The 27,484-nt window shown below is 39.3% G+C and overlaps 1 protein-coding gene across 1 annotated transcript in view; it reads left to right on the top strand.

Annotated features, from left to right (window-relative positions):
- The window catches only part of Lemd3 (LEM domain containing 3), a 52,597-nt gene that overhangs the window by 12,141 nt on the left and 12,972 nt on the right, over positions 1-27,484 (top strand). The window contains exons 2-4 of the mRNA XM_028759084.1: positions 13,235-13,272; positions 16,150-16,216; positions 18,570-18,637. Of these exons, the coding sequence (XP_028614917.1) occupies positions 13,235-13,272; positions 16,150-16,216; positions 18,570-18,637 (173 nt within the window). The remainder of the gene's footprint in view (positions 1-13,234; positions 13,273-16,149; positions 16,217-18,569; positions 18,638-27,484) is intronic.

Genomic DNA, 27,484 nt, shown 5'->3' with positions numbered 1-27,484 from the left:
ATCACATTTGAGTTATACACATTTTATGTCAGTTTATCGTATATTACACAGTAGATTTATACTTAGCATCTCGATTTTTTTTTTTTTTTTTTTTTTTTTTTTTTTTTGGTTTTTCGAGACAGGGTTTCTCTGTGTAGTCCTGGCTGTCCTGGAACTCACTCTGTAGACCAGGCTGGCCTCAAACTCAGAAATCCGCCTGCCTCTGCCTCCCAAGTGCTGGGATTAAAGATGTACGCCACCACCGCCTGGCCTAGCACCTCGAATTTAAATTGAATAATTCCTTGAATTAGATTCGTATTTGTAAAGACTTTACTCACCACAGCAACCTCCTTTGTTCAAAGAGGGAAGACAGGTAGCTCTCTCACGTTTTGAATTGGTCAGAATCATGGACTATGTGTAATACATATTTTAAAACTTTTGATGCCCCTTTACTGTTGCCTGAAACTACAGTTTAGCATCCAGGCACTTTCTAGTGTTCGAGAGGTCTGGGTCAGTCTCCAGTGGGCCAGAAAAAATGGGGTGGGCAACAGTATTCTTGTAGGCTGTAGGACCACAGCGCTTGCTTTGCTTATTTTCTTTTTCATTCTTCCTCCTTTTCTTTCAGTTTGTTTGTCTAATGTGCATGAGTGTTTTGCCTGCATGTGTATGTGTACCACATGCATGCTTGGTGCCCAGGAAGGTCACAGAGTCATCAGATCCCTGGAGCTACCCATGTCTACGAGCCACTGTGTAGGTGCTGAGAATTGAACCTGGGCCCCCTGCAAGAGCAACAAGTGCTCTTAACTGCTGAGCCATCTCTCTACACAGCCCTATGTTCTTTCTTAAAGATGTTCAATCTTGTTAGTTTCTATAGAGATTTAAATAATAGATACTGGGTTTTTATCACTTACTGCTTAGTCATGAATCCTAGAGGGAAATAAAAATATGTGATCATGCGATCATGCTACTTGAATTCAAAAGTTTTAAAAATAGAAAATAATAGGGTTGACAAAAACAGAACTTTTTATTTATCTATTTATTTATTTTTTGGTTTTTTGAGACAGGGTTTCTCTGTGCAGCCCCGGCTGTTCTGGAACTCACTCTGTAGACCAGGCTGGCCTCGAACTCAGAAATCCACCTGCCTCTGCCTCCCAAGTGCTGGGATTAAAGGCGTGCGCCACCACCACACGGCTCAGAACATATTAAAGTAGGAAAATTCTAGTAAGTCTAGCTAGAGCAGATATTGTAAGAATCTATAAGGAGTTTGTTTTATCTTTCTGCTTACACTGTTAACTCTACCAATGTGTCATGAGGCATCTTTGCCCCCTACCCCCAATTCATGAATAGTAATTTTGGTTCTTGAGGAAGAAAGGATATGCCTGGTGAATTAAAACTTAGATCATTTTTGCAACATAAACCATCTTTGGTTTTAAAGGAATTTTCAGAGTTGTATGCTTCGTTAAGCAGTGGTAGAATTTGGGAGGATGTTGCTTAGCCATGTAAGAATGGTTTTAAGCAACAGAGTAGCTGGGCAGTGGTGGTGCACATCTTTAATCCCAGCACTCAGGAGGCAGAGGCAGGTGGACCTCTTGAATTCAAGGCCAGCCTGGTCTCCAGATTGAGTTCCAGGACAGCCATAGCCACACAGGGAAACCAAATAAATAAGATAATAAAATAATGAAATAGAAAGAAATTGAGGTTTTTACAGATTTTACTGTGACTGGATTTATAGTTACGAACATTTTAATGATAGCTTAGTTCAAGGGGCCCTAAGTCTATGCATGTGTGCCTCTGTGTCTTGAGTACTGAAATGTTTAGATTTTGCTTGCATTATTCAGTTCTTAAAACTTAATAGCTGAGGACTCCATGATGGACATATGTCATAGACACAAGCTACCTTTTAGCCTTGGTCAGAGACATTTCTCTTTGCAGTGAGTGTTGGGTGTATGCAGAGATTCTTGGCTGTTCAAAAAAGTTGGATGTTGAGCCTTAAGCAGATTATTTTTACTATCCCCTGTAAGGCTTAGGGAATATTATGGAAAATGAGATAGAATGTAAGAGGAGAGAGAGAAGGGATGCAAAATGCTCTCTTCTGTTCATGGCGGGAGGAGGCTCAGAGCAGTCATGAACCCTCACCAGCCTGTTGCCTTCATTGGACCTATTCAAGAGCAGGCCTGGAAACAGTCACAGATAGTGGAAGAGCTCAGGGACCTACTCTTTCCTGCTGACCAGCTGCTACTGAATGCTTGTGGAGAAGGGGAGTGAGTCCTGTCTTCAGATGTGTACCCACAGGTGAGCCCATCAGGCTCCCTTAGGTAGTTCGTACCCTTGCTCACAGAGACCACCTGGTTAAACTGAGTGGTTAAACTGGGTCACAGAAGAGAACAGAAAGGCTGGAAAGGAGCCAGTGGGGAGGAGGGACAGGAGTGGCTGGTAGGGAGAAGAGAGGATGGAGCTGAGAGTAATCAGTGTATTTATTGTGTGGATAAAGTTGTTGAGGACAAATTTAGTTAGCAAAGCAGTGAAATACAACAATCCCCTAGCAGCTCTAGACTGTCATCTCTCCTGTTCTTTAGATAAGGAAACGGAATCTTTGGAAGATTAAGAAACTACTAGTCTGTGGTGTGTATATGGCAGAACTAAGATTTCAGTACAGATAATTATCCCAGGGTATCTATATCCTGTAACATAAAGGATTTTTGATGATATGTATACAAACCATAGTGGATGGCATAAAGGTACATAAACTAAATTTATTTTATTCCATGATTTTGAGGTTGCTTGCTTAGATTTTAGAGAATAAAGTATCAGCCATGTTGATTTGCTCAGAGTATTGTTATGCAATTGTTATGGCAAGTTGAATTCTGGTGTTTCATGAACTTTAAGTTTTGGAAATCTGAGTGTAAAGCAGAAATTGAACATGATCAAAAATACAGAAATGCAATTAAAACCTTAGATATAGAGGCTCTCATGCTGTTCCAGAAAGGACACTTTTTCCTTTCATTATAAAATTAGATTTTTTTTTAATAACTAAGGAAGGATTAGAACAGTTACACTTAAACTTTAAACATCTGGAATTTGAAGTGTGCTATAAAAGCTCTGTGGGAATAGAAGGAAGCTAAAGGAATAGCATAATGTTAAAAAAAAACTCACGAAATAAATTTAAGTTTATTTGAGCAAAGAACAATTCATAAGTTGGGTGCTGTTCAAAACCAGAAGACTCATGGAACTCCACAGTCTACAGAGAGAGGTCAAGGCTAGCCCGGGCAGTGCTGTCTTTGGCTTTTATTTCGTTTATTTCTTTTTACTTTTGTATGCGATAAATCCCCCTTGCCTGGTGTGTAAGAGGGCAGTTGACTGAATATGTTTTTATTTCTTCTTTGAGAATCTCATACATGTGAAGGATGTGTCTTGATCACACTCCAGTCCTATCTGCTATTCCAGTTTCATTTCTGATTCCTGTATTCTCTCCCAGTTTCCTTTCTTCACTGTGCTGAGTCCAGTTAACCCTGCTCACATGCTATAGGACCATCCACTGGAGCACGAGCCGCCTTCGGGGGCCACACCCTGGAAGACAACTGACTTCAACTGCCAGTAGTTCTTCAGCTGGGGTGGGACTTTGTGAACACACCCTTCACCTGGTCTGTGCGCCACGTTGGCTGCTCTGATTGTGTGTGTTTAGATACAGACAGGCACAGCTGCTGTGAGTTCACGAGTGATGGCCTCGCCATGGCTAGAGCACACTGTTAGTGGCTGTCAGTCCTCCCTGTCTTCAGGCTCTTAACAGTTTTTCTGCTCCCTTTTCCTTGATGCTCCTTGAGCAATGGGAAGGTAGTGTGTTAAAAATTGTCTCCTTTATGCTTGGGAATTTCAGACAGAGACCTAAGTTGTAGTTAACTGACTTAGCGGTAAGTTAACTAACTTAGCGGTAGCTACGGCATCAAAGGCAGTGACTTTCTCCCTTCTAGTAGTCCTCAGCTGCCTCAGCTCCCCTGGTCAGCGTGGGGCCTGTGAGCCCCTCCCCCACTGAGAGCTGGATGCTTATTGCCCAGTCTTGTTCGGGCCCTTTGCGGGCAGCTGCAGTGACTATGAATTTACGAGAGCTCTGGCTTTTCTCCACAATCATCCAGCTCTTCAGTTCTTTCCACCTCTTTCTGGGTACCCTCTGACCCTTAGGGAGCGATGTGGATGTAGCATGGGCAGCTAAGCTCTCAACACTCACTTGTTCTGAGCGCCTTGACCAGCTAGGATTCTCGGAATTAGCCGCCCTCCACTGTAAAGAGATGTTGTCAAGTTAGAGGGCATGTCATGTCCACTTAATAAAATAGAGTAGTAGCTTTATTCCTAGGACCTTTTACCTCCCTGGTCATGGACCTTTGTCTAAATTCATAGGAATAGACGGACAGGGACTTCCTCCTGCAAGTGGACCCCGGTTCACATCAAATCAGTTAGTGGTTTCCCTAGCAGCCGTGCTACTATCACACCAGGAAACACCCTTGCCTGCTAAGCTGGCAGTGTGTGCTTGTGGTGCACAGCTAAGAGTGATCCTTGGTTACATTTTTTCCTTCATCTGTCTGCATAGCAACATGAGGCACCGTGAAGACTAGCCTGCAGAGGGAGGAGGCTTTCCATTCAGTTCCAGCCTGCCTTATCTGTCCCTGCAAACAAGGTGTGTGGTGTCTTTAGCAGTAGGGTCTTATCATTCCACTCTGGGCAGCCGAGGGAAGTGGCCATAAGCTGTGTAGTTTTGAGGATCTCTGTGGTCTTGCTACTCAGCAACAATGGGGGACGTCCTACACCTGGCACTGAGACTGTCATTTAATAACCCATGGCTTTGGGATTGGCACTATCCATCCGGGTATGGGATCTGTTCTGTCTTTATAAATTAATTTATAAAGCTTCTATGTCACTTTGTATGGCCTGAATTTTTGTTAACTTCTTCCCAGTATCCCATTTTCTCTCCACCTTTCACCCTGTTCCTGTTAAAAACTTGCAACACCAAATTATTCCCTCACTTTCATGTCACCTGTGCTCACCATCCCTGCCCCCAAGGCCTTTTGCCCGCATCCACTATGGCCCTGGTCACTTCTGGTCTCTGTAGATGAAATTTTCAAATTAAACCTAAAAATTCCAAGCTATGATCTACCATTGAGAGAAACTATATGGTGGGTGGTATTTGACTTTCTTTGCCTGGCTAGATTGCCTCACTCCATACAGTTATTTTCCAGTTCCACCCATTTGCCTTCAAGTTTTATTTCATTTTTCTTTATAGCTGAATAGAATGCCATTATGTATATGTACCACTATCGCATTCCCCATTACCCATCAGTTCCTGGACATGGAGGCTGGCTCCATTTTCTAGCTGTTGGGAATGAATAGAGCTTTGTTCTTGTCAGAAACCTATTGTCATGTTTTATGAAGGTATTATTTCTATCTATCCTTGTTTACTGAGCATTTTTAGAATTAGTAATGGGTGCAACAGTTCATTAAATGGTTTTTCTCTGGCCTTTTTGGTGGATTAAGTTAGTTGGCTTTTGAATGATGGTGAAGTTAGCCAGTATACATGGCTAAATGAAGTTGGTTGTTTTTCTTTTTGCATTGTTAGATTTGAGTTTTTCTGTAGAAGATTTCACACCTGAGTTCATGACACCCGTTGATGTATGATTTTCTTATACTTTGGCTTTGATATTAAGGATAATGCTGCTCTGATAGGCTAAGTCCAGTATTCCTTCCATCTTCTGGAGGATAATGTAGACAGTTAAATTCTTCTTCAGATTTTTAGTAAAATTTACCAGGAAACTCACCTGGGCCTGGTGTTTTCTGGTTTTGGTAGTTATTAGCTACTAAGTTTCTTTAATATATTTAGTTAATAGTAAGAAAAATGAGTTTGGTTTTATTTTCCATTCCTCTTCTGATGGGCTTCATTTCTTTAACTAGTTCCAAGTTTCTTATCTGAATCATTTTCCTCTAAGGACTTTTAACATTTCATGCAGGTCATTTCTACAGAAAGAAATTCTCCCAATTTCTATTTTCCCAAAAAAGTGCAAATTAATTAGTTCAGTGGGTCTGGCTGTTTAGCTTAAGGCCTCAGTAAGCTATCCAAGCTGACTTGAAGCTCTCTCAGCAGGCAGTGAACTTAACCATCCTGCCTCAGCTTCCTGAGCAGTAGAACTTAGATCTGGGCCATTAGACCTCACCTACAAGTGACGACTGATAGCTCCAGTTTTATGGATAACAGGTTGCTCTGTGACATCACTTCTGTTAAGAAGAGTTAATTTTTTTTATTGTTTAACAGAGTAATAATTACAGTTTCTCATAGGTCAGACTAAAAACAAATTTTTGATAGTATTTAATCCATCAACATTTCTTGTTTTGTTTTGTAAAATATACTTCAAAGTAAAATATTTTTTGTATTTATATTCATTCCCCTCTAATATGAAAAATTTCAAAGTTGAAAGAACTGTATTGTCAGTACTTATACTCATTACTTAGTCCTACTACTTATATAGTCTATGGTCTTACTGTTTATATAGTCTATATGGTCCTACTGTTTATATAGTCTATATGTCCTTCTGTTTATATAGTCTATATAGTCTACTTATACAGTCTATACAGTCCTACTGTCTATATAGTCTATATGGTCCTACTGTTTATATTGTCTATATGGTCCTGCTGTTTATATAGTTTCTATGATTCTCCTGTTTATATAGTCTCTGTTTGCTTTGCATCCTTTACTTTTCAGTTCTTTTTTTTTCCCCATTTAGTTTTTGTAACAGATCCCAGACCTGAGTACACCCATAATGTAAAGTTAAAACTTGAGATGGGCTGGAGAGATGGATCAATGGTCAACAGCACTGACTGCTCTTTCAGAGGTCCTGAGTTCAATTCCCAGCAACCACATGGTGGCTCACAACCACCTGTAATGGAATCCAATCCCTTCTTCTGCTGTGTCTGAGAACAGTGACAGTGTACTCATATACATTAAATAAATAATAATTTAAACTTGGTAAAGATAAGCAATTTTAATTACAGTCTGATACCAATTTTATGTGGTATTTCTTTTAAAAAGAGAAAAATTCCTCCAGGCACAGTCTCCCTGTGTGGCTGAGCACACTCTATACTTGTTAGCCTGACTCTGGCTCCTGAGTGCTGGGCCTGTGCTGCTATGCTCTCAGGAGTCTCCTATAAAATGAACAAAGTACCCACCTTAAAGGAAAGAGATTGGCCTGTCTGATTCTGAATTGTCACCTTTTAAGTCCTTGAATACATTTTTTCTATGTATTGTTAGTATTTGATACCCACACTTTATCATTTAAAGCCCTCTTTGTTTTTATAAAGTCATTATAAACTTGTCTTTCAAAGAATATTTTATTTGGAAGTCTCATGGGATTACTGCTTCTTAAAGCAGATAAATTAACTAGAAGTCCTGTAGAATACAATATGTGAGCTAGAGAATGATCTTTTCCCCCCTCTTCTCTTTCTTTCATGAATCAACTATTTTATAGTTGTCTTTATATTCCAGGTTGGTAATGCGTTATGGCTAAACACTCATTCCTGTCTAGGGTAAAGGTGGTAGACTTGCTTCCCTGAACCAAGCCTCACAGAAACAGACTGCAAAGGATCTCTCTAAGTATACGTCAAGTCTCTGTTATAGAACAAGCATATATTTAATAAGGCCAGGAATAATTGTCAAAATGTCAGGAAACAAATGGGCAATTGCTGTTGCAAAAGAATGTCCTGCCTTGCTCACTGTCCATATTTAGATTAGCCTGGCTGATGGTGAAGAACACATGGGGGCAGTGTTCTTCAGCTGTTGGAAACATTCCCTCCCTCCCTCCCTCCCTCCCTCCCTCCCTCCCTCCCTCCCTCCCTCTCTCCTCTCACATAGAATCAGGCTGCTTAATCCCGCTAATGTTAGAGGTGGGATTCACACATTTGAGTATCTATATAAAAAGACACAACTCAGAGAGATAATTGGTAATTTACATTGTTGAATATTTCTGCTTAGATGAATTGAATTTTTCTTAGGACTTAGTTTAAGATCATAGAGTGGTGTGGTGTGTGTGTGTGTGTGTCTGTGTGTGTCCTTTTTTCTTTTGGTTTTCCACGACAGGTTTTCTCTGTGTAGCCCCGGCTAGCTTCAAACTCAGAGAGCCCCCTTTGTCTGCCTTCTGAGCGCTAGGATTAAAGGTGTGCACCACCACGCCCGGGCTAGTCCATAGAGTTTTAGAACTGTAAAAGGCTGCCCCTAAAAGCCCATGTCTTTAGAGTCATTGCTCTATAGAATGAACTTATCTTTATTCTTAACTCCTGTAACTCAGCCTGACAAGTGGCATAGAGCAGATACTTGTTCAGTAATGTTTTGCTTTGCAAGATAAAGCTAAATGATCTATCACAATACTAAATTGAGTAATTACAGCTTTTAAAAACTGGTGTCACATGGTATGTTCCAAAGCAGTCTTGTGAATGTGGTGCTTTTGTGCAGAGGAAGGCTGGGGCTGATTCTTAGCTTGACAGTCCTGGGATACACTACGGATACACTCATCTCCTTGTGTGTGTAGTTGAGGACTGGTTTGCAATGTTCTCCTCGCCTAAGAGCCTCTGAGGTTCTCGAGCAGATGATGAGGTTCTCTAGCCATGGATCTGTTGGTTTTGACAGGTTAGATCATAAGGAGTTGAAGCTTACTAACTCAACATTTGAAAGGATAAGAGAAAAATGCTCTATGCTTTTTAAAAGTAGAAGAATACTTTAGTTTTCATGGTTTTTATAATGAGAAGTAGATAGCCTTTGGAGTCATACATAAATAGATTTTAATTTTGTTGTGAATTCCGTTAACAAAAGTATATTTATCTCAGGTAACCAACCTTTTTGGGTCAATGGCTCCGAACAAAATCTGGTAATACATCTCTAAAACACTGGTGTTGTATTAAGTGAGGCACTTTAAACTATGTGTCAACAAGCTAGCTCCCAGTACAGGAGTGCTGCAGTAATTGCTGTCACTTGAGAGGACTGCCCAGTAGTCAGGTCATTGGACTTTTTTGGTGTCAGTGAGACGTGGGCCTTCAGCTTGTCTATTCTTCATGTCTTTAGCACCAGACTTCTCCAGGTGTTGAGAGAGGAAGAGAGAAGTTTTTGTGCTTTTGTTAGAGAAAGAAAAAAACACCACCTACTTAAATCAAACTGTGTGGCTGTGAAGGCACTCAGACTACAGAGGGTCAGAGATGAGGACGTTGCAGCGAGTTACAGTACTTGCACAGCCTTCACGGTTGTAGCTGCAGACTTGACTCTTGGGGCAGAGAGAAAGCAGAGAACATAGAGAATGAAAATTACCAGGAGAAGCAAATGTCTAGAATTTTCCTGGGAAAAATATCTTTCTGTGTACTGTAATTTACTTTAATTCCAAATGCACAGAGTAGAAGACTGAGTGCATACTGTGAAGCTAATTGTATCGATCCAGATAGACTTGGTCCTTTTTACATGTGCTGGTCCTTTAAAGTGTGAACTGGATAACTAATGCTTCCAGTTCTCTGAGGTTTCTGCCTTAAACTTGTTTAAGATCCCACTTGCTGACTCCCTTCATTGGTCTTCCAGTCTCCCTTTCTGACTGCTTACTGTCTGTTCCACTGTAGGATATTCTGACTGTGCTGCCCCACTTCATTCTAGGAGTAATGTACCACACTGTTAGTACCTTACAGTCTCTCTGTGTCTAACCTTCACATTTGAGGGCCATATGGCATGCTCTTCCAGGACTCTATTGAAATGCTATTGGAGGGGAGGGGTTTCTCTGATTATCTTACTTAGATAGCTTCTTTCCTTCACAATCGAGCCCTGTTGTTTCCATCGAAAAGATTTAGGCCTACCTGGCACAGATGCATTTTTAACATTAACTTGTTCATTGTTTCTTTGAATCTCTGTAGAACATAAGTTTCAGGAGGGCAGGGATCTGTTGCTCTGGCTGTCAGTGTGACACAAACCTAGACATACCTGGGGAGAAGGACTCTCAGTTAAGAGATTGCCTCTAAAGATTGTCCTGTGGGCATGTCTCTTGGGTCAGTTTCTTGATTGCCCACTAGAGCGGTGCCCTGGGTAGGTGGGGCTGGGCTTTGTATAAGAAAGGTAGCTTGAGTAAGCCTGTAAGCCGCATTCCTTCATGATTTCTGCTTCAGGTCCTGCCTCCATATGCCTGTGGTGAACTCCTGTCCCTGGCTTCCTAAAGGATGGGCTGTAACCTGTAAGCCAGATAAACCCTCTCCTCCAAGATGCTTTTTATCAGTCTTTTATCACAGCTATAGAAATTAAGCTGGGACAAATACACTTACTCATTGAGTGCCCAGGTTTACGTTGTCGAGCATGAAGTACTCAAAGGACCGATCTCTTTACTGGCACTTGTGACCCGTATGGAGTCCTTTTGAAAGATCATCCGTTTGTTTGGTTAAGAGTAGCACATACTCTACAGTATCCCAAGTCATGTTCATAACAATATTCCTGTTTAGGAAGTCATAGTCCTTGGTAAATATTCATGTTAAAAACTGGAAAAAGTGTTTACATTTGTTGAAAGCTTTGACAAAACTATATTTTTGAAATTGGTAACAAGCTTGGAGAAGGAAAATAAAAGTGTGTCTTGTTAAATTTATAAGCTAAAACTTCTGGAACCAGTAGAAGATTTTGAAGATCAAATTAAACATTTTAGGAATTTGATTTATAGTCATTAATGTAATTTAAAGGAAAGATAAGTCAAAGTATTAAGGATATGTACAAGAAGAGTTTAGAATATCTGAAGTTTGAAATAACTTGGAGCGGTCTATGGTTGTAGAAGACGAAATGGCTAACCTGGGAGAGTCTGAGAGGAGGAACCATGTGAGCTGGTGAGAAGCATAGGTAGAAGACAGCCACAGTGTGGATGGAGCTCACTGTGCCTTTAAAGGATGGGAAGCACTCGGGGAGAGCACGGTCACTGTCGGGTAAGAGTGAGTACTGTAGTTCACTCAGTCCTCCTGAGAGAAGAGACCAGCTAAGAAAGTGATAAAGTTCTGCTGTCCCATGCTCTTGAGATATGGGTCTTCTCTGCAATTGCCACAGTCCTCCAGATTGTTAGGTAGGTCACTATTGATAAGAATATTTGTGGGTATTTAAACATATGATAATTCTTTTTCTCCATAAAGATCAGACAGCTTCAATTAAGAATATTGGTGTCTTAAAAATATTAAAATGATTTGAGGGAAGAGAAATGTGTTGAACATGCTTCTTCAATTTGAGGGCTGACTGCTTAGGAATTGCTGTGCTTACATAGAGTTGTCTTCTAAAACTTAACGATAAGTCTTTCATTTATCATTCTTAAATCAATTTATTATGTGTCAATTGTTGACATTTGGAGGGGGGGATTAACTGAAGAGCAGAAAAAAATCCCCCTGGCTTTTTAGATGTGCCAGTTCTCAGTTTCCCTAGGCTTGGAGCACAAATCTAGGATATAAAAGAAAAGACATCAGTCATTTTTAACGTGACTGTTTTCTGTGTTACTTTTCCTGCCTTCCTAATTCTTCTGACAGCCTCCCCCAGCTTCTGTTAGAGTTTTAACACAGTTACCTTTGAAACACAGAGCAAAATACACATATCTGTGGCTTTGGCTTAGATGATGGTAAGCCTTTCCAGCACCAAGTGTACTTGTCTCCATCCGTATAGATGTGCCTTACACTGGTGCCTGTTGTGAGCAGCCCTCAGAGCAGCAGTGTGCAGGCTGATTTACATATGTTCTGCTCTCAGGCACACTTACCTTTATATAGCTTTATTTTAGAGGGTTCAGATTTCACATTAAAAATCAATGCTATTAAAAAGTACTTTGTAGCCGGGCGGTGGTGGCACACACCTTTAATCCCAGCATTTGGGAGGCAGAGGCAGGCGGATTTCTGAGTTCGAGGCCAGCCTGGTCTACAGAGTAAGTTCCAGGACAGCCAGGGCTATACAGAGAAACCCTGTCTCAAAAAAAAAGAAAGAAAGAAAGAAAGAAAGAAAACTTTGTAATCCATGTGCTTTGATTTAAAAAAGAAAAAAAACTCAATTTTCTATTCCTATTTTGAGAACTTCTGATTTTCTACTTTTCAAAAATATTTCTTTCCCAGCATTGATACCTTCTTGTTATAGGAGAAAAGTTATCTAAATGGTCATTTAGAAAGTCTGATAGCAGGATATACTTTTTCCATTGCTTTTTAATTGTACCTTGAAAAGCGGTCTTGTACATGAACTTTCTTGGAATCAAGCAGTTCCTGGTTCCTATGGAACTTCCTGTTTTCTCAAATAAAAATAGAAAAGCATCTCAGAAAGGAAATCTGGTCAATGTGAACTACATTATGAGATCCGTTGGACTTCCTTGTGCCTGGATTGTGTAGTATACGGTCTGTATAAAATGAGTAAGAGTTTTCATCAAGTGTCTGTGAAGTTTGCATATTCACATGCATATGTATATATGTATATGACATATAAATAATAGGTCATATGGGAAAGAGTCTGAGTAATTCTGAGACATGTTATATATTAAATTATTATCAGGCATCATGTTTTGGGGAGACTTTAGGTAGAGAAAGATTACATGGAAAGTACTATAAATTTCCTTTATAATATTTGATTGTCAAATACTAAAATCTAATTGTCAGCTACTTTGATATGTTTATTTTTTCCTTGCCATTTTTTCTAGATGTTAACAAAGAGTCAGGTTTTTGTTTGTTTTCTCTTTGGTAGATACTAGAAGGTTGAATGCTAAAAGAACTATTTAGTTTTAAAGCAGCAGGTTAAGGTAGAACCATGATATATTTAGTGATAATAAGATGGTTAGTGTATACTGAGCATAGTGAGTGCTAGCTGCTGCTGCTGTGCCAGGCATTTATAGGGCTGTCTCACTTAGTCCTTACCTGACTGGATCAGGTACGTGCAATTGTTATTCCTCCTTCAGAGGAAATCAGCGGAGAGTGAGCAAGGCCGTAGTTTAAGGAGGTATTACTAAGGACTGGTGCAGAGCTGTGAATCATCCATTCCTTGTATAACACTGGCTTTCAGTTGTGATGGAGAAGACCATGAATTTAAAGTGAGAACGTCTAGCATAGTTGGTCTTATTTCTTTCCCGGCTTTTTACCTCTGGTTGGTTTACATTGGTTTTGTATGTGCATTGGTGGAACTGCATGTGCTGGCTTCTCAGGGTACTTGTTTAGGATTGACGTGCTGGAGTGATGCTAATAGTTCTTTTTTCTTTCTTTTCCTTGATAGTAAAAAACCCCTTTGATGAAACATTTGGAAAAATACAAGTAAGTAAAAGATCCTAATGCTTATAATGTATGTCATGTTGTAAATGATGAAAGTACTAAACTGACTGTAAACTAAGGAAAGTAACCGTCAGGCCCTTTAGCCTGCTCACTCTGAGGATTCCTACCTCCAATGTGTCTGATGCAGAGCTGCCCCCGACAACCGAATGTAAAGACAAGTGCCCCACCCAATGGGAGCGGCCATGCCATGGATCTGGCTCTCCTACCTAAGAGTATGCCTTGTGTTGTCTGAGGCCTTAGCAGACTTTTGCTTTGTCTTCATTTTGTTTCTTTTTGGATCTTTGTTCTGTTGGTGCGATGACGGATCGGGAAAGTAGAGGCTTAAAAGGAAAAAAAAACCAAGGCTGTTTAAAAGGTTCTTTTTCAAAGGATGATGTAATAACTTGAACCACATTTTTATTTACATCCAATCCTTTCTGCTTGCCATAGGATAAACACTGCAGATTTAGATACTTAGCGCTGAAGTGAGCACTGCAGTACATAGTTCTCTGCTGATTTCTCACTGTAGAGTCTGACCATTGTATAGATCTCTATCAAAATTATTTGTCTCTTAAGAGCACATAATAAAGTGTAGTCAGACTGTAGAATATTATTTCAGATTTTTAGGACTGGGACTTTGGAATAATTCTCTTCAATATATTCTGTAGTGAAGATGTTTATTTGCAGTGAATTTGACAACCGAGTCTAAAAATTCCATAGTGTTATAGTTGAGACTTAGTACAGTGGACTCATGGAACCTTGGAAGTAGATAACTATTTTCTTTAGTAATTTGTAGAATCGCAGATTCAGTTTAAGACTCTTGGGTTTCGGCCCACTTTTATTTTTTGGTGTGTGATTATTGCAGTTTGAATTTTTATCTGTTGATTTTTTTTGAGGCAGAGCCTCTATCTTATCTATCTATCTATCTATCTATCTATCTATCTATCTATCTATCTATCTATCTATCTATCTGTGAGATAGTCTTATTAAATAGTCCACCCTGGCCTTAGATTTGCTATTTTCCTGTCTCAGTCTCCTTGTGCTGGGATTACAGGTATAAACTACCGCTTTACATTTGGGTTTTTAACTTTGTATGAAGATAGGAATTGCCTTGTTTCAGAATAACCTAAGGGTGAGGTCAATAAAAGGGTGATGTGGCAAAAGCTTGGGAACAAGCAGCCACCTGGAGGGATGGATACCTTGTCTGTCATCATGAGACATAAAGAGGACATGAGGTGGGGATTTGGAGCCTCTGATGAAGGCTTCTTCCTCCTTCCCTGATGGTACTTGCATTGACAGAGTGTTGTTTCACAGAGCCTGGAAGCTTGTTGTCCTTGTTTCCTGGACATAAGTGTGGGGACAAAAGGGTGGATGCAGCTTCATGTCTTCAGGCATGTGTACGTGTCCCAGTCTACACCTTCTAACCATGCCTGAGCTAGCTCCATGAGCGGATTCATCCATAAATCCTGTGCTCAGGAAGGCTTCCCCTGATAATCATAGCTTTATCTCAGTGTGCCCCTCTAAACTTGCAAAGGTTTATCTTAGTTACAGTTGTTCTTAAATTTGGATATCATTGTTTAGACTACGTGATAGATTATATAGACCCCACCATGTTTACTCCATAGCATCTCCACCTTCTGATCAGAGCAATATTCTAGACATGCACAAAGCTGGCTTACTTTTTCTCTTAAATTTTCAGAATAAAGCCAAACTCTTTTTCTTCATACCTAGGGGTCTGTGGCAGCCAACTCTAAGCTATGTTTCCTTCAACTCGCTACTGCTTCTGTAAGAAGTGTAACCAGTGCTATCATGCCTCTGTACCTCTGCTTGTGCAGTTCCCTCTGGCTGGAATGATGGTCAAGTCTCTCTTCTTCCTGTGCAGCCCAGCTTGAATGCTCTGTTACACAGATGGGCTTTTGTTGACCTGTCTCTCTGTTTGCGTTGGACTTGGCAGTTACAGTATGATACTGCATGGTGTTTTGGTGGTGGTGTTCTTGAGAATGGGAAATACTTTGTTGTGTCTCACTTTTCTCTGAGAAAATAGATCTTTGCTTCTCAACGTCATTGCATGCTTCACTTTACTGGTAGTTATATCCAAGGGTCATCTTGAAAGTTGAGGACAGGATGTATGTCAAAGTAACAACGCACGTTCCTTTAGCTATGTGGTGGAGTCAGATTAAACAAACCGTGAGGGGCTGGAGGATGGCTCAGTGGCTAAAGGTGCTTACCAGCAAACATGTCAAACATGTGAGTTTGAACACACATGGTGGAAGGAGAGAAAGCATTCCTATTTGTTTTCTGACTACAAGGGGTATGGCAGTATACCCGTGTGTGTGCAACCCCACGTCTGTACACAAATCAAATCAGGCACTCACACATGAAATGTACGCTAGCTGGAGGAGAGGCGGGCAGTGTGCCTTGTTACACAGGTGGGATTGGAGGGCTGGCTGTGATGACTACAGGAGGGGTAGCACGTGAGAACAGTGTTGTATATATGTGTGTGTGTCTGTGTGTGGGTGTGTGCACATAAGTACTGGTGCTCACAGAGGCCAGAGGCATCACATCCCATGAAACTGGGGTTGTGGAAGATTGTGAGCAGCCTGACAGGCTCATGCTGGGCTTGAACTCTGACCTTCTGGGAGAAAAACTCTCAATCCCTGAGCCACCTCTCCAGCCCCCTGTGTCAGTTTAGTTTTCAAGAAGTAAAATACATACAGTGATAATTTATGGTAACGTTCTTAAAGTATAGTAGGTATTGTTTCCATATGCTTTGCCTTTCATATTATATGTCTTTAACCATTTTAGCTTGATTTCCTCCTTTTTAAAAACTATAGACTTTTTAAAAAATTTGTGTTTCATAATTTTTTTTTTTAATTTTAGGAAAGTGAAAAAAATCTTTTGATGAGCACATTGTACAAACTTCATGATCGGTTGGCCCAGATCGCAGGTATTATTTTAGCATTTATTGTCTCCCAAAACATTTCTAACATTAGCCACGTGTTTTGTGTGTTGTCAGTAATGGTAGTCTTGCCTAAGTACAGGCTCATATTTATACAGTACTTTTCTTTAGAGATTTTTTTTTTTAAATTTATACAGATGGAAGCAAGATCATTTTTCTGCTTGTCATATATATATTTGATGTTATTTATAAATATTGTGTAATATATTTGTATATATTGTATAACAAATTTTGAAGGGTTAAATAGCAGTTGAATTGGATAAACGTGATTAATTAAAATCTTGGGTTAGATACACAGGTCTAGACCTTTTGGTGATTATGCAGTTGTCTTTCCTTTCCTTAAAGGAAATAAGGTATTGTATTTTTAGTTAGATTCTTTTCACACTCTGCTTTTGAATCTGTTAGAGTGCCTAGCCATCAATGCATCTGCAGTCTTAATAATTCAGTGAAGTTATTAAACGGATTCTTACTAAGTTTGAGATTTGCAAAGCCGGGCAGTGGTGGTACACGCCTTTAATCCCAGAACTTGGGAGGCAGAGGCAGGCGGATTTCTGAGTTCGAGGCCAGCCTGGTCTACAGAGTGAGCTCCAGGACAGCCAGGACTACACAGAGAAACCCTGTCTCGACCCCCCCCCAAAAAAAAAAAAAGTTTGAGATTTGCAAGTTACCATAATAGCATTTGTGTTTATCCAATTCAATATGCAAATTACTAACATTTTACATATAATCTGAAAGAAATGACTTTGGATCCCTTCTTATAAAGGATTTGAAAACAAAGATGGAACCTTCCAGGGTTTGCAGAAGCAGACTACTGTGTGCAGTTGGGGTCCTAGGCAGAGTTCTGGGGGACAGATACAGTGTGACTCCTGGTTAAACAGAAGTCTTGACAGTCCTGATGCTCACTCCTGCCTTATCTGTCTTGATCTTTGAGTCCATAGTTTTGCTCAAGTTTTTAGTCTTAATTCTGTGTACAGTTCTCACGTGTACATCATTAAATGCTTCCTTTGTACATACTGATTTGCCTTCATTCATATATACTACAGCTAGTAACATTTGGTATTCTCTAGTAAATAAGTCTGGAAGTAAGTCTAATGTATTTTATAGCTAAGAAATCCTTATTTTGCTAACTGAATCCTGTATGGCTCTCAATAGCAAATTTATGAGCACAGTCTGTGGTTTACCAGAGCAACACACAAGGGTTGCTTTTAAAGATGTAGATTTCCTCCCCCAGAGTGGGTATTGGCAAGTTTTTTTCCTATGAAGTGCCCATAGTTAATGTTTTAGGCTTTGTGGACTAGGCTGCCTCTGTCATTACTGTCTTATTTTGCTATGATAGTGTGAGAGTAACCGTAAATAGTATGTTAAAAGACTAGCTTGACTAGACTCTATCTGTGAATACCAACAGTAGGCCACATTTGGCCCTTGGCTGTGTTTTGCTGACTTGTGTTCTGGACCTGTAGAATCTGAGTCTCTGGGAAGCATTATAAAGTTTGAAGACTTCTTTATTTATCCAGTAGATACTTATCCCTGTCTAATTACCCCCATTACATCCTGGCTTCATGAGTAAACTAATAAATAAAAATAGACTTTCACTACAGAAAGGTTTGGCAGGATTTCACTTTCCTTACTATATTTTGAGGTTGAAGGTATTTTTAACTACTTGAAAGTAATAAGGCAGCAAAAACTTAGAATTGGAGTTTAGTACAAGGAAAAATATCTGTAATAACCACATGTAGTCTAGAAAAAGGTTTATATTAAAAAAGAAAGTAATTTCTCTAACTTTTTTATAGCACACCCCTTTATAATAACTCAATCTTAGTTTCACAGGTAGACATTTCTGCCTAGTTTCACTGTTGATCTGTGTTATCAATTTTTCAGGGACATGTACTCCTGCCTACGATGAGCGTGATTATGCTCTGAAAGTAGCCATGCTTAGTGTGGCAGGAAGATACGATGCAATAGTAAATTTAGACTTAATCTGAGTCTTTGGATTATTAGCTTTAGTAATCTATGTGTAAGTCAGTAAAGAGAATTTCCTGGATGGTCCCCTTTAAGAACAAGCTGTCAGAGTGACATTGTGCCTACATTGGCTTATAGTTTAGAACATAAGAGGAAGATATTCTTATATAGGCTAAAATTAATTTAAAAGTAGTGGTTTATGTATGGGTAGTTGCTTGTTTACACTAGATATTGGAATTGTTTCTAGAAAATAAAAGTAATGTTCATCAAGCTTTATTGATTATAATTATATAATTGTATAATTTATAAAATACTTTAAATTCTATTTCTTTTTTTTTTCTGGTTAATATTGTACTTCAAATTAATATGCTAATCTTTTCAGGAGATCATGAATGTGGCAGTTCTAGTCAAAGGATGCTTTCTGTCCAAGAAGCAGCTGCATATTTAAAAGTAAGCAGTAAAATCAGAATATTAATAGCCATGTTCTTAAAGCTCATGTATGTCCTTAGTACTGTCAGAAGCATCAAGCGCTCGATAACTTTGCATCCTGTTTAAGGCGGTCTCTTTGTGTTCCTCAGCACTCGCCTCCATTACCTGCACCCAGGGCTCTTCGTCCCTTACGGTTAGCCTCTCTCTCTCTCTCTCTCTCTGTGCGTGTCACAGTCTCTCTCTCTCTCTCTCTCTCTCTCTCTCTCTCTCTCTCTCTCTCTCTCTCTCTCTCTCTCTCTCTCCCTCTCTCTCTCCCTCCCTCCCTCCCTCCCTCCACGTAACTTCACCCACTTGTACATTTGTTTACTTACATGTGTATATTTTTGGCTAGGTTCCTGTTAAGAGAGAATATGTGTGTGTGTTTTTTCTTCCTGAGATTATTGATATGAAGCTGGTTGAATTGTATTTATATCTTAAGGATATAAAGCTAACTTTCTTGAGCTGTGTTTCTGTCCTGGGTTGTTTGGAGGTGAATGAGTGCACGCCGTGTACTTGATACAGAAGTGTGGTGAGCGTGAGGCTTTAAAGCCCCTGCTCTTGAGTCCTCTTCTAACTGGAAGATCACTGACTTGTGGAGATTTGGGTATTGCTATTTATTTATATGTATTTATATTTCGTTATATGGATTTCTTTAAAAATAATAAAGCTTATAAAATTAAAAGGTCTTACTATATTTAGTGTCATGTAAGCAGATATAATAAGGAAAATGGAATCGGTTTTAGTCAGTCCTGCTCAGATGAGTTATCTCAGGTACTGAGAAGATGTGCAGGGGAGGTTCTCTGAGCTGTTACACGTCATCCTGGAACTAGCTGGAAAAAAAAATTAGAAGGTTAAAGATAGAAAATGCCTTTCTAATTTGTGAAAGGGAAAAATGGAATAAAAAAAAAAAAAGCTGGAAAGTTTCATGACAGTCATGTAAATAGTCCCATAAAGATGTGAATGCTTGCAAACGGAGATGCTGGTCCAGCCAGCCTCTCAGTAGATGACTCTGTGGGTCCAGACGTAATCTAGTGTCATTTCTCCTACCCGCTAAATATCGTGCTTTTAAAAAGTAACAAGTTCTTTCCTATTAATATTTTAAATGTACATACAGTACAGTGTGGTAATTGTATACCTGTTATTTTATATATATATATATATATATATATATATATATATATATATATATATATATATATATATATAATTTCCAGGACATTTTCATTTTATGACTGAAACCCTATGTTCATTGCACAGTAGCCACCTATTTTTCTCTTAAATTCTGACAATCACTGCTTTCTTTTCTGCATCAGTTTTGTAGTATTTAGATTTGTAACTAGGCTCATTGATACTTCTGACTTACTTTATTTAATGTCTTCCAAGGCCATATGATAACATTTGATAGTATATTCTTTTTATTTATTATACCTTTTTCATAAGATTTGAAGTAAAAAAAAAAGCCTCAGCTTTGTCCTTTTTTAATCTAGGCTCTTGTCTGTTTGGGGTCTTCTATGTTTTATTGGGGGCGGAGCGGGGGAGAGATCAGTGCTAGGTGTGTCCCCTATCCTTTTCCACCTTAGTATTTATGACAGGGTCTCTATTATTCTGAACCTGGAGCTCACCTATCGACTAGGCAGACTGGCTGATTAGAAGAAGACTTGAAGGACTACATGTCTCTACTGCTTCCAACTCCCCACTCACCCCTAGGGCTGAGGTTTCAGAAGTATGTGGCCATGCCATCCATCCATCCATCCATCCATCCATCCATCATCCATCCATCCATCCATCATCCATCCATCCATCCATCATCCATCCATCACATCCATCCATCATCCATCCATCCATCATCCATCCATCCATCCATCCATCATCCATCCATCCATCCATCATCCATCCATCCATCCATCATCCATCCATTCATCCATCATCCATCCATCCATCACATCCATCCATCATCCATCCATCCATCATCCATCATCCATCCATCTATCCATCATCCATCCATCCATCCATCCATCCATCCATCCAATCTATTTTAATGCTGGGAATCTGTTTTTTGGGTTTTTGTTTTGTTTTGTTTTATATAGCCCTGGCTGTCCTGGAACTCAGTCTGTAGACCAGGCTGGCCTCGTGCCTCTGCCTCCCAAGAGCTGGGATTAAAGGCCTGCGCCACCACTGCCCGGCAATGCTGGGAATCTGAATTTAGTTCCTTATGTTTGTACTTTACCCATCAAGCTATCTTTTCTTACACCCAATATTGAGTGAGTGAGTGAGTGTGTGTGTGTGTGTGTGCGTGTGTGCGCGTGCGCGCACCTGTGCATTAATTGTTTCTGAAGGTAGAAGAGGGTGTTATATCCTCTGGAGCAGGAGTTATAGGTGTTGTGAACTGTCTGATATGGGTGCTGAGAACTGATTTTTGGGCCCTATGGAAGAGCAACAAATGCTCTTGACCACTGAGCCATCTCTCCAGCCCCTTAAGATTGTTTTTATCCACTAAGCCTTGGAGGAGCAGCCTCTCAGAGGCAAAAGGGAGGGAGGATGAGGTGAAGAACTCTGGGAGGGGGCAACAGGAAGGGGGGCCACATTTGGAGTGTAAATAAATGAAATAAATTTAAAAAAAACAAAAACAGAATCCCTAGAAATTGTAAGATAAGCATTAAAGTTAGGCCTATAAAAGGCCTACTTTATTAAAAGTCTAATAGTTTATTAAGTGGCTTTTTATTTATTTGTGTCTTAATTTCTTTCAGCAAAGTTTTGTGGGTTTTGGTATATGTAATTTTCATCTCCTTTAAGTTTATTCTTAAGCATTTCCTTTTTGAGACTGTTATAAACATTTTTTTTATTCATTTCCTGTTGAGTTTCTTTGCAGTTACTATATAGGAAACAATTGATTTTTCTATGTTGATTTTTATACCCTGCAAGTTTGATGACTTCATTTACTCTAAGGGGACTTTTTTTGATCAAGAATCTTTAGAGGTTTTTTGTTTTAATGTAGATGATGATATCATTTGTGAAAAGGGATAAATTTACTTTTTCCTGTTTTATATTTTAAAATTTCTTGCATAAGTTAATCCACTAGACTTTCTAGTGCTGTGTTGAATAAAAGTGGTGAGCGGGGACCCCTCGCCTTCTTCAGGTCTTAGAGGACAGCTTTGTGTTCACACTGTCAAGTCTGACTGTCCGTGTGGGGGCCTTTTTGGGTATGGCCCCTATTACATTGACATCCTTTCCTTTTACTCCTGGGCATTTTTTTTTTTAACACATTGTTGAAGATGTGTTAAGTTTTCTCATGCTTTTTTCTGCAGCTATTGAAATAATCATTTGATTTAAATATTTTTATTTTCATTTACTTTTTATTGGGACTGCAATATGAATACTCCTTGTAATTAACAGGATAGATAAGGACCCAAATAATATTGTGATTTTTAATTTTGTTGATTTTTTTTTGACATTTTAAGATTTTTACTTATTTTATGTATATGAGTACACCATTGCTCTCTTCAGACACACCAGAAGAGGGCATCGGATCCCATTCCAGATGGTTGTGAGCCACCATGTGGTTGCTGGGAATTGAACTCAGGACCTCTGGAAGAGTAGTCAGTGCTCTTAACCACTGAGGCTTCTCTCCAGCCCCTCGCTGATTTGTTTATTTATCAGATCAATACAACAGGTTTAACAGATTAGGAAAAAATTGCATTGATATTTTTTTGTGTTGAAATGTCTGTATAATACATTTATTTATTTATTTGTTTGTTTATTTATTTATTTATTGGTTTTTTTGAGACAGGGTTTCTCTGTGTAGTCCTGGCTGTCCTGGAAGTCACTCTGTAGACCAGGCTGGCCTCGAACTCAGAAATCCACCTGCCTCTGCCTCCCAAGTGCTGGGATTAATGGCGTGCGCCACCACCGCCTGGCTGTATAATACTTTTAATATGCAGTTGAAGTCCCTTTTCTGGTATTTTATTGGGAATGTTTGTGTTTCTACTCAACGATATTAATCTGAATTTTCATGTCCCATCTATCTAACATTGATAACAAAAACCAACATATAAAAGTCAGTTTGGGAGCTAGCAAGACCATTCACTAGATAAATGCACTTGAGACTCACGTGATGGAAGGAGAGTCCTCTGTCACATGTGAGCCGTTGGATTCACATGGCTATGCATGCATGCATGCATGCATACATACATAGTAAATATATATATATATAAATGTTAAAATTTTAAATTAAGTATGTTTGGAAAAGTTCCCTTTTTTTTTTTAAGAATTCGAGGTTAGTAGTAATTTTCTGTAATGAAGTAAGTAATAAAGTTAGAAATGAATTATTCTTTCATATCTGTCCAGGACCACATCAGTCAGTGTTGTGGGGTGAATGGAGAAGGCACAGAAACCTTCTCCCCTATTGAATAGCCACAGTCTTCAGGAAGCCCCTTAACGTTGCCCATGTTCAAGTGGTTCTAAACCCAAGCAACACTAATCGGGCTCGATAATGTACACATGCAGTTTTTAGAAGGGGAGGGCATGAGTTTTAGAGGGGTTTGTGGAGGACAGGAAGACTTAGAAGCGGGGGAGGTAGGTATAGTGAAAATACATTGTGTTCATTTCTGAAATTCTCAAAAGAGGAGAATGTATTTTTCTGTGGATGAAATGTTTGTCTTGTAGTTCTGTCTGGCTTGTATTTAAGTCATCATTTTTCTTATTGATCTTTGTATGTTCTATCCATTTTTGAAAGTTGGGTATAGCAATCTACTATCAACAATAGTATGGTCTCCCTTCTGCTCTGTCTTAGCTACTCTAGAGAGGTGGGTCCTCTAATGTGTATATGCCAGTATAACTGCTGTCTCTTCCGAGTGGATTGAGCTGCCTTGCCTGTGACACTTGAGTTTTGTTAAGATAGTCACCATGTTCCTTAAATAGTTAGCTGTTTGCATGGACTGTTTGTCCTTGTCAGCCTGTGTGTATGCCCTTAAAGCCAAAGTGGGTTTCTTTTACACAGAAGGTAGTTGGATGGATTTTTTATTCATCTATCCATCCAATGTATTGATTAGGTTTTGTATTGAATCAATGTATTGATTTTTATTTTAAGTCTGTTATTAATGGGAGAGACTTTTTTTGCTGTTTCTGATTGCTATCTGTATGAAAACTTTGTTTCCTGCCATACTTCTTTTTTTGTATTTTCTCTCATCGCTTTGTGTATTTCATCTTACGCTCTTAAGATTCCTGCCAAAATCTGCTGACTATTGAGTAGGTTCTCCTGTGTGATGAGTCGCTTTTCTCTTCTGTAAAACTTTCTTTGCCTTTTGACAGTTTGATAATAACAGTGTGTGTCTTTGTGGACACGTGTGCATATGTGTGGGTAGATGTGCAGGCTCACACATGGGGAGGGAGGCTAGAGAGCAACACTGTGTGTGTTGTCTTCAGTGTTCTCCTTCTTACTTTGAAAAACCAGGGTCTCATTGAATCCTGAGCTTCCCTGATTCACTTTAGCCGCATGGCCAGTATGCTCCAGCCACCCCTGCCTGCCTCCCCAGTTCTGGGGGTACAGGTGTGTGCCACCATGTCAGGTTCATGTGCTCATGCAAACAAGCACTTCAGCTGAGCCATCTGCCCAACCCCTGAAAGCAGTGTCTCCTAATGTGTTCTTATTCCTCCTCTTCAGATTTGACTTTCTTTCTTACTTGTTGGGTTTCTTCAGTCTGAATGCCTAATTCCTTACCCAAGTTGGGGGACTTTCTGATTCTTATATTTTCATTTTTTTCTTCCCCTTTCTCCATTTTATGCTTCCATAATATCTTCAGTGAAACACTTTGCCTTTTTTTTTTTTTAAGTGTACCTCTAACTGCTAATTGAATAATATCAAATGATGGGGTTTGCTGACTGTCTTTTGTATATTCTTGAAAACATAATTAATTTTTAATTACCTTTAGTTCTGTCATGCACACTTGTCATCAAACGTAGACTGAGGTGAGGTTTTGTTCTTGTTGAAACAGGGTTTCTCTATGTATCCCTGGCTGGCCAGTTCTAGAACTAACTTTGTAGACCAGGCTGGCCTTACTCAGAGATTTGTCTGCCTCTGCCTCCTGAGTGTTGGGATTAAAATGGACTCCCCAGGTAAAAGTGGACTGAGTTTTTAGCTTAATGTATACTTTACATTTGCATTACAAAAAGATGTAACCAGTGTCATGTGATCAAGATTAGACCTAGATTCAGATTCTAACACTGTATTTATACTACTAGTTGACCTTTCTGGATATTGGACATTTTGAAAGTAGAATTAAAAGTATGTATTTGTATGTGTTTGAATGGTTTGCTTGTATTTATATATGTGCACCATTGATGTGCTTGGTATCCTTATTTGTCAGAAGAGGGTATCTTGAATCCTTGGTAGTTGTAGTTGAAGGTTGTGAGCTGCCATGTGGGTGCTGTGAATGGAGCTTGCTCTTCTGTAGTTTTGTGATGTTTTCCTAGGATTATTTCATACTTCAAAACAGTTGGATTTTGGTGGTGGTGGGTTTGGTTTGTCTAAGTTTTGTTGTTGTTGGCTTTTTGTTTGTTTGTTTCTGTTTCTGCAGTGCTTGGGATTGAGCCTAGAGCAAACCCCAGGCCTTGCTAGGCAAGTATTCTCTCACTGAGATGTGTCCTCAGCTTGTATTTCATGTTTCAGATTGAGGACTGAGATTTCACTTTTGTTTTTAACTCTATAGACTTTTTACTGCATATTAAAAAAAAGAGTCTAGATTGCATTTTGTAAAGTTATTTTCAAATATTAATATTCATTAGGTTCATATGTACACACATCTGTGTTTGTTAGTCTCCTCAGGTTGTAGAATATGTAATGGTTGTCACATCATAGATACAGTTTAGACAGCTGCCGAAAATACTCAATACCAAACCAAATAAATAAATAAGTAAATAAATAAAATAAATCAATAAACAGGGTTTTTTTTTCTCCAAAAAATAAAGTCTCAAATTCTAGGCAATTCTCTTAAGTATTTCATAAAAATAGTGTTTATTTTTAATAGAAATTATCACCATAATTTAATTCTCATGAGAAATAAACAGAAAAAGTTTTAAATTTACTGTACAATAGTAACCTCTGGTATTTGGTCTAGCTTTCTTTAGTCTTTTAAAATGTATCTTTAAAATTAGTATAACTGTAAATATCTCCTATTATAAATATTCATGTGTTTACCCTTAGAAATATGTACATTTGCCTCTCCCATTACACAGCTTACAAGGTTTGTGTTTCTAATTGCTGGCTAATATTTTATTATATAACTAAAGTGCATTGACTTTTTTCCCTAGTCATTTCCTTAGGAAATAATCTCGAAAAGGAAATTACTTTTTCCAAGAGCTTGAGCTTTATAAACTGCGTTTGAGAATGTCGATGTTACTTCTGGTCTAGAATGACAGTGCGAGCCTAGCCTCGCTCCAGGCGGCTTTCTTATTTTATCTGTGCGGCGGTAAAAGAAAGAAACCCCCCACTTGGTATCAGACATTGATTAATGTGAGGTACACACAGCAAGCTTTCTGCTTATGGATAACTCTTGTACGTTTCATTTCTACATATGTATATTATGGCTTTATGTGCAAAGATTGAACACTTGAATGCAGTGGCAGATGAAGTAGCCATTCCTGCCACTCCCACAGGTGCTCACCAACTTCCCTGGCTTCTAGTGCATGGTAAAGAAGTCCCAGTACTGTCTGTGCTTCTGATTTGTTAACTGTGACTAATCATACTTTATTGTCATTTTCCTTATTCTTTCTCCTTCAGAAGGAGTTTTAATCAGCTTATTTATATAAATATATTTCTATCTTACCAAGGGCTTTTATTGGGCTTTTTTCATAATTTGGTAGTGAAAGCCCAGCTTACTATTTGGAAAGTTAAGAGGTCCCCCTGGTGGAGCACTCTGGAAACACATGCTCTGTGTCTAACTGGAGCACTTGATGACATCCCTGTGGGCCATCCCTGCGTGATGGGTGCTGCCTCAGTTTCTGAGTTGCTTTCAAAACCTGACTAACTTTTGAGGCAATATTTAAGATTTGTGAAGAACATAACAGGGAAGTAGATGTCTGCAAGTGTGCCAGGGCTGCCCAGAGAAGAGCTTTATAGACTAGCCTGGTACCTCGACCACTGCTGATGAGGGTATGTGGGAGATTAAGTATTCTCAGGAGGACCGGGACGGGAATCCTTTGAACAGAAAATGATCCCTTCTGGTGACTAGTGCTTCTGAAATATGATGTCTTACACATTGTTACCCTTTAACCAACTCATTTAAGTTTGGTTTTCTTTTGATGTTGATGCCATTGTCCTTTTTTAGTTCTCATTATGTAGAGTTAGATCTTCTAGTAGAAATTTGGTAAAAGAAAAAGAAGTGTTGTAAAAAATGAGGGAGTGAGACTTGTGTAGTCCGGTGTTTATCAAGTCTGCACTTTATGCCACGTGCTGCTCAAGTTCACCTTCATCTAACAAGGTAGAGGACAGGAAACCTATTTGATGAATAACTGGGTCACCCGACTAGACTGTGATCAGCCAAGGAGTACAGAGCCTATCCTCTGTGTTCCAGTGTCCCACTGCTGTGATGACCAGCTAGGTCATAACTCGTTGTTACGATGGCTTCATGTCATAGACAACGTCTCACTAAGTATGTGCATATGTAGTTTGTAATGGAACTGAGGTCTAGTCCCAGACCTGCTTGATACAGAAATCAAGTTCCCATTGAATCAATGGTTACATTTGGGTTTACTCTCTCCCTCTCCCCCTCTCCCCCTCTCCCTCTCTCCCCCTCTCCCCCTCTCCCCCTCTCCCCCTTTCCCTCTCCCTCTCCC

Source organism: Grammomys surdaster, unplaced genomic scaffold (assembly GCF_004785775.1).
Source record: "Grammomys surdaster isolate TR1022 unplaced genomic scaffold, NIH_TR_1.0 126271, whole genome shotgun sequence".
Classification (NCBI taxonomy): Eukaryota; Metazoa; Chordata; class Mammalia; order Rodentia; family Muridae; genus Grammomys; species Grammomys surdaster.
The sequence above is the reverse complement of the archived record's forward strand: the minus strand, read 5'-3'. Positions and strand labels throughout refer to the sequence as shown.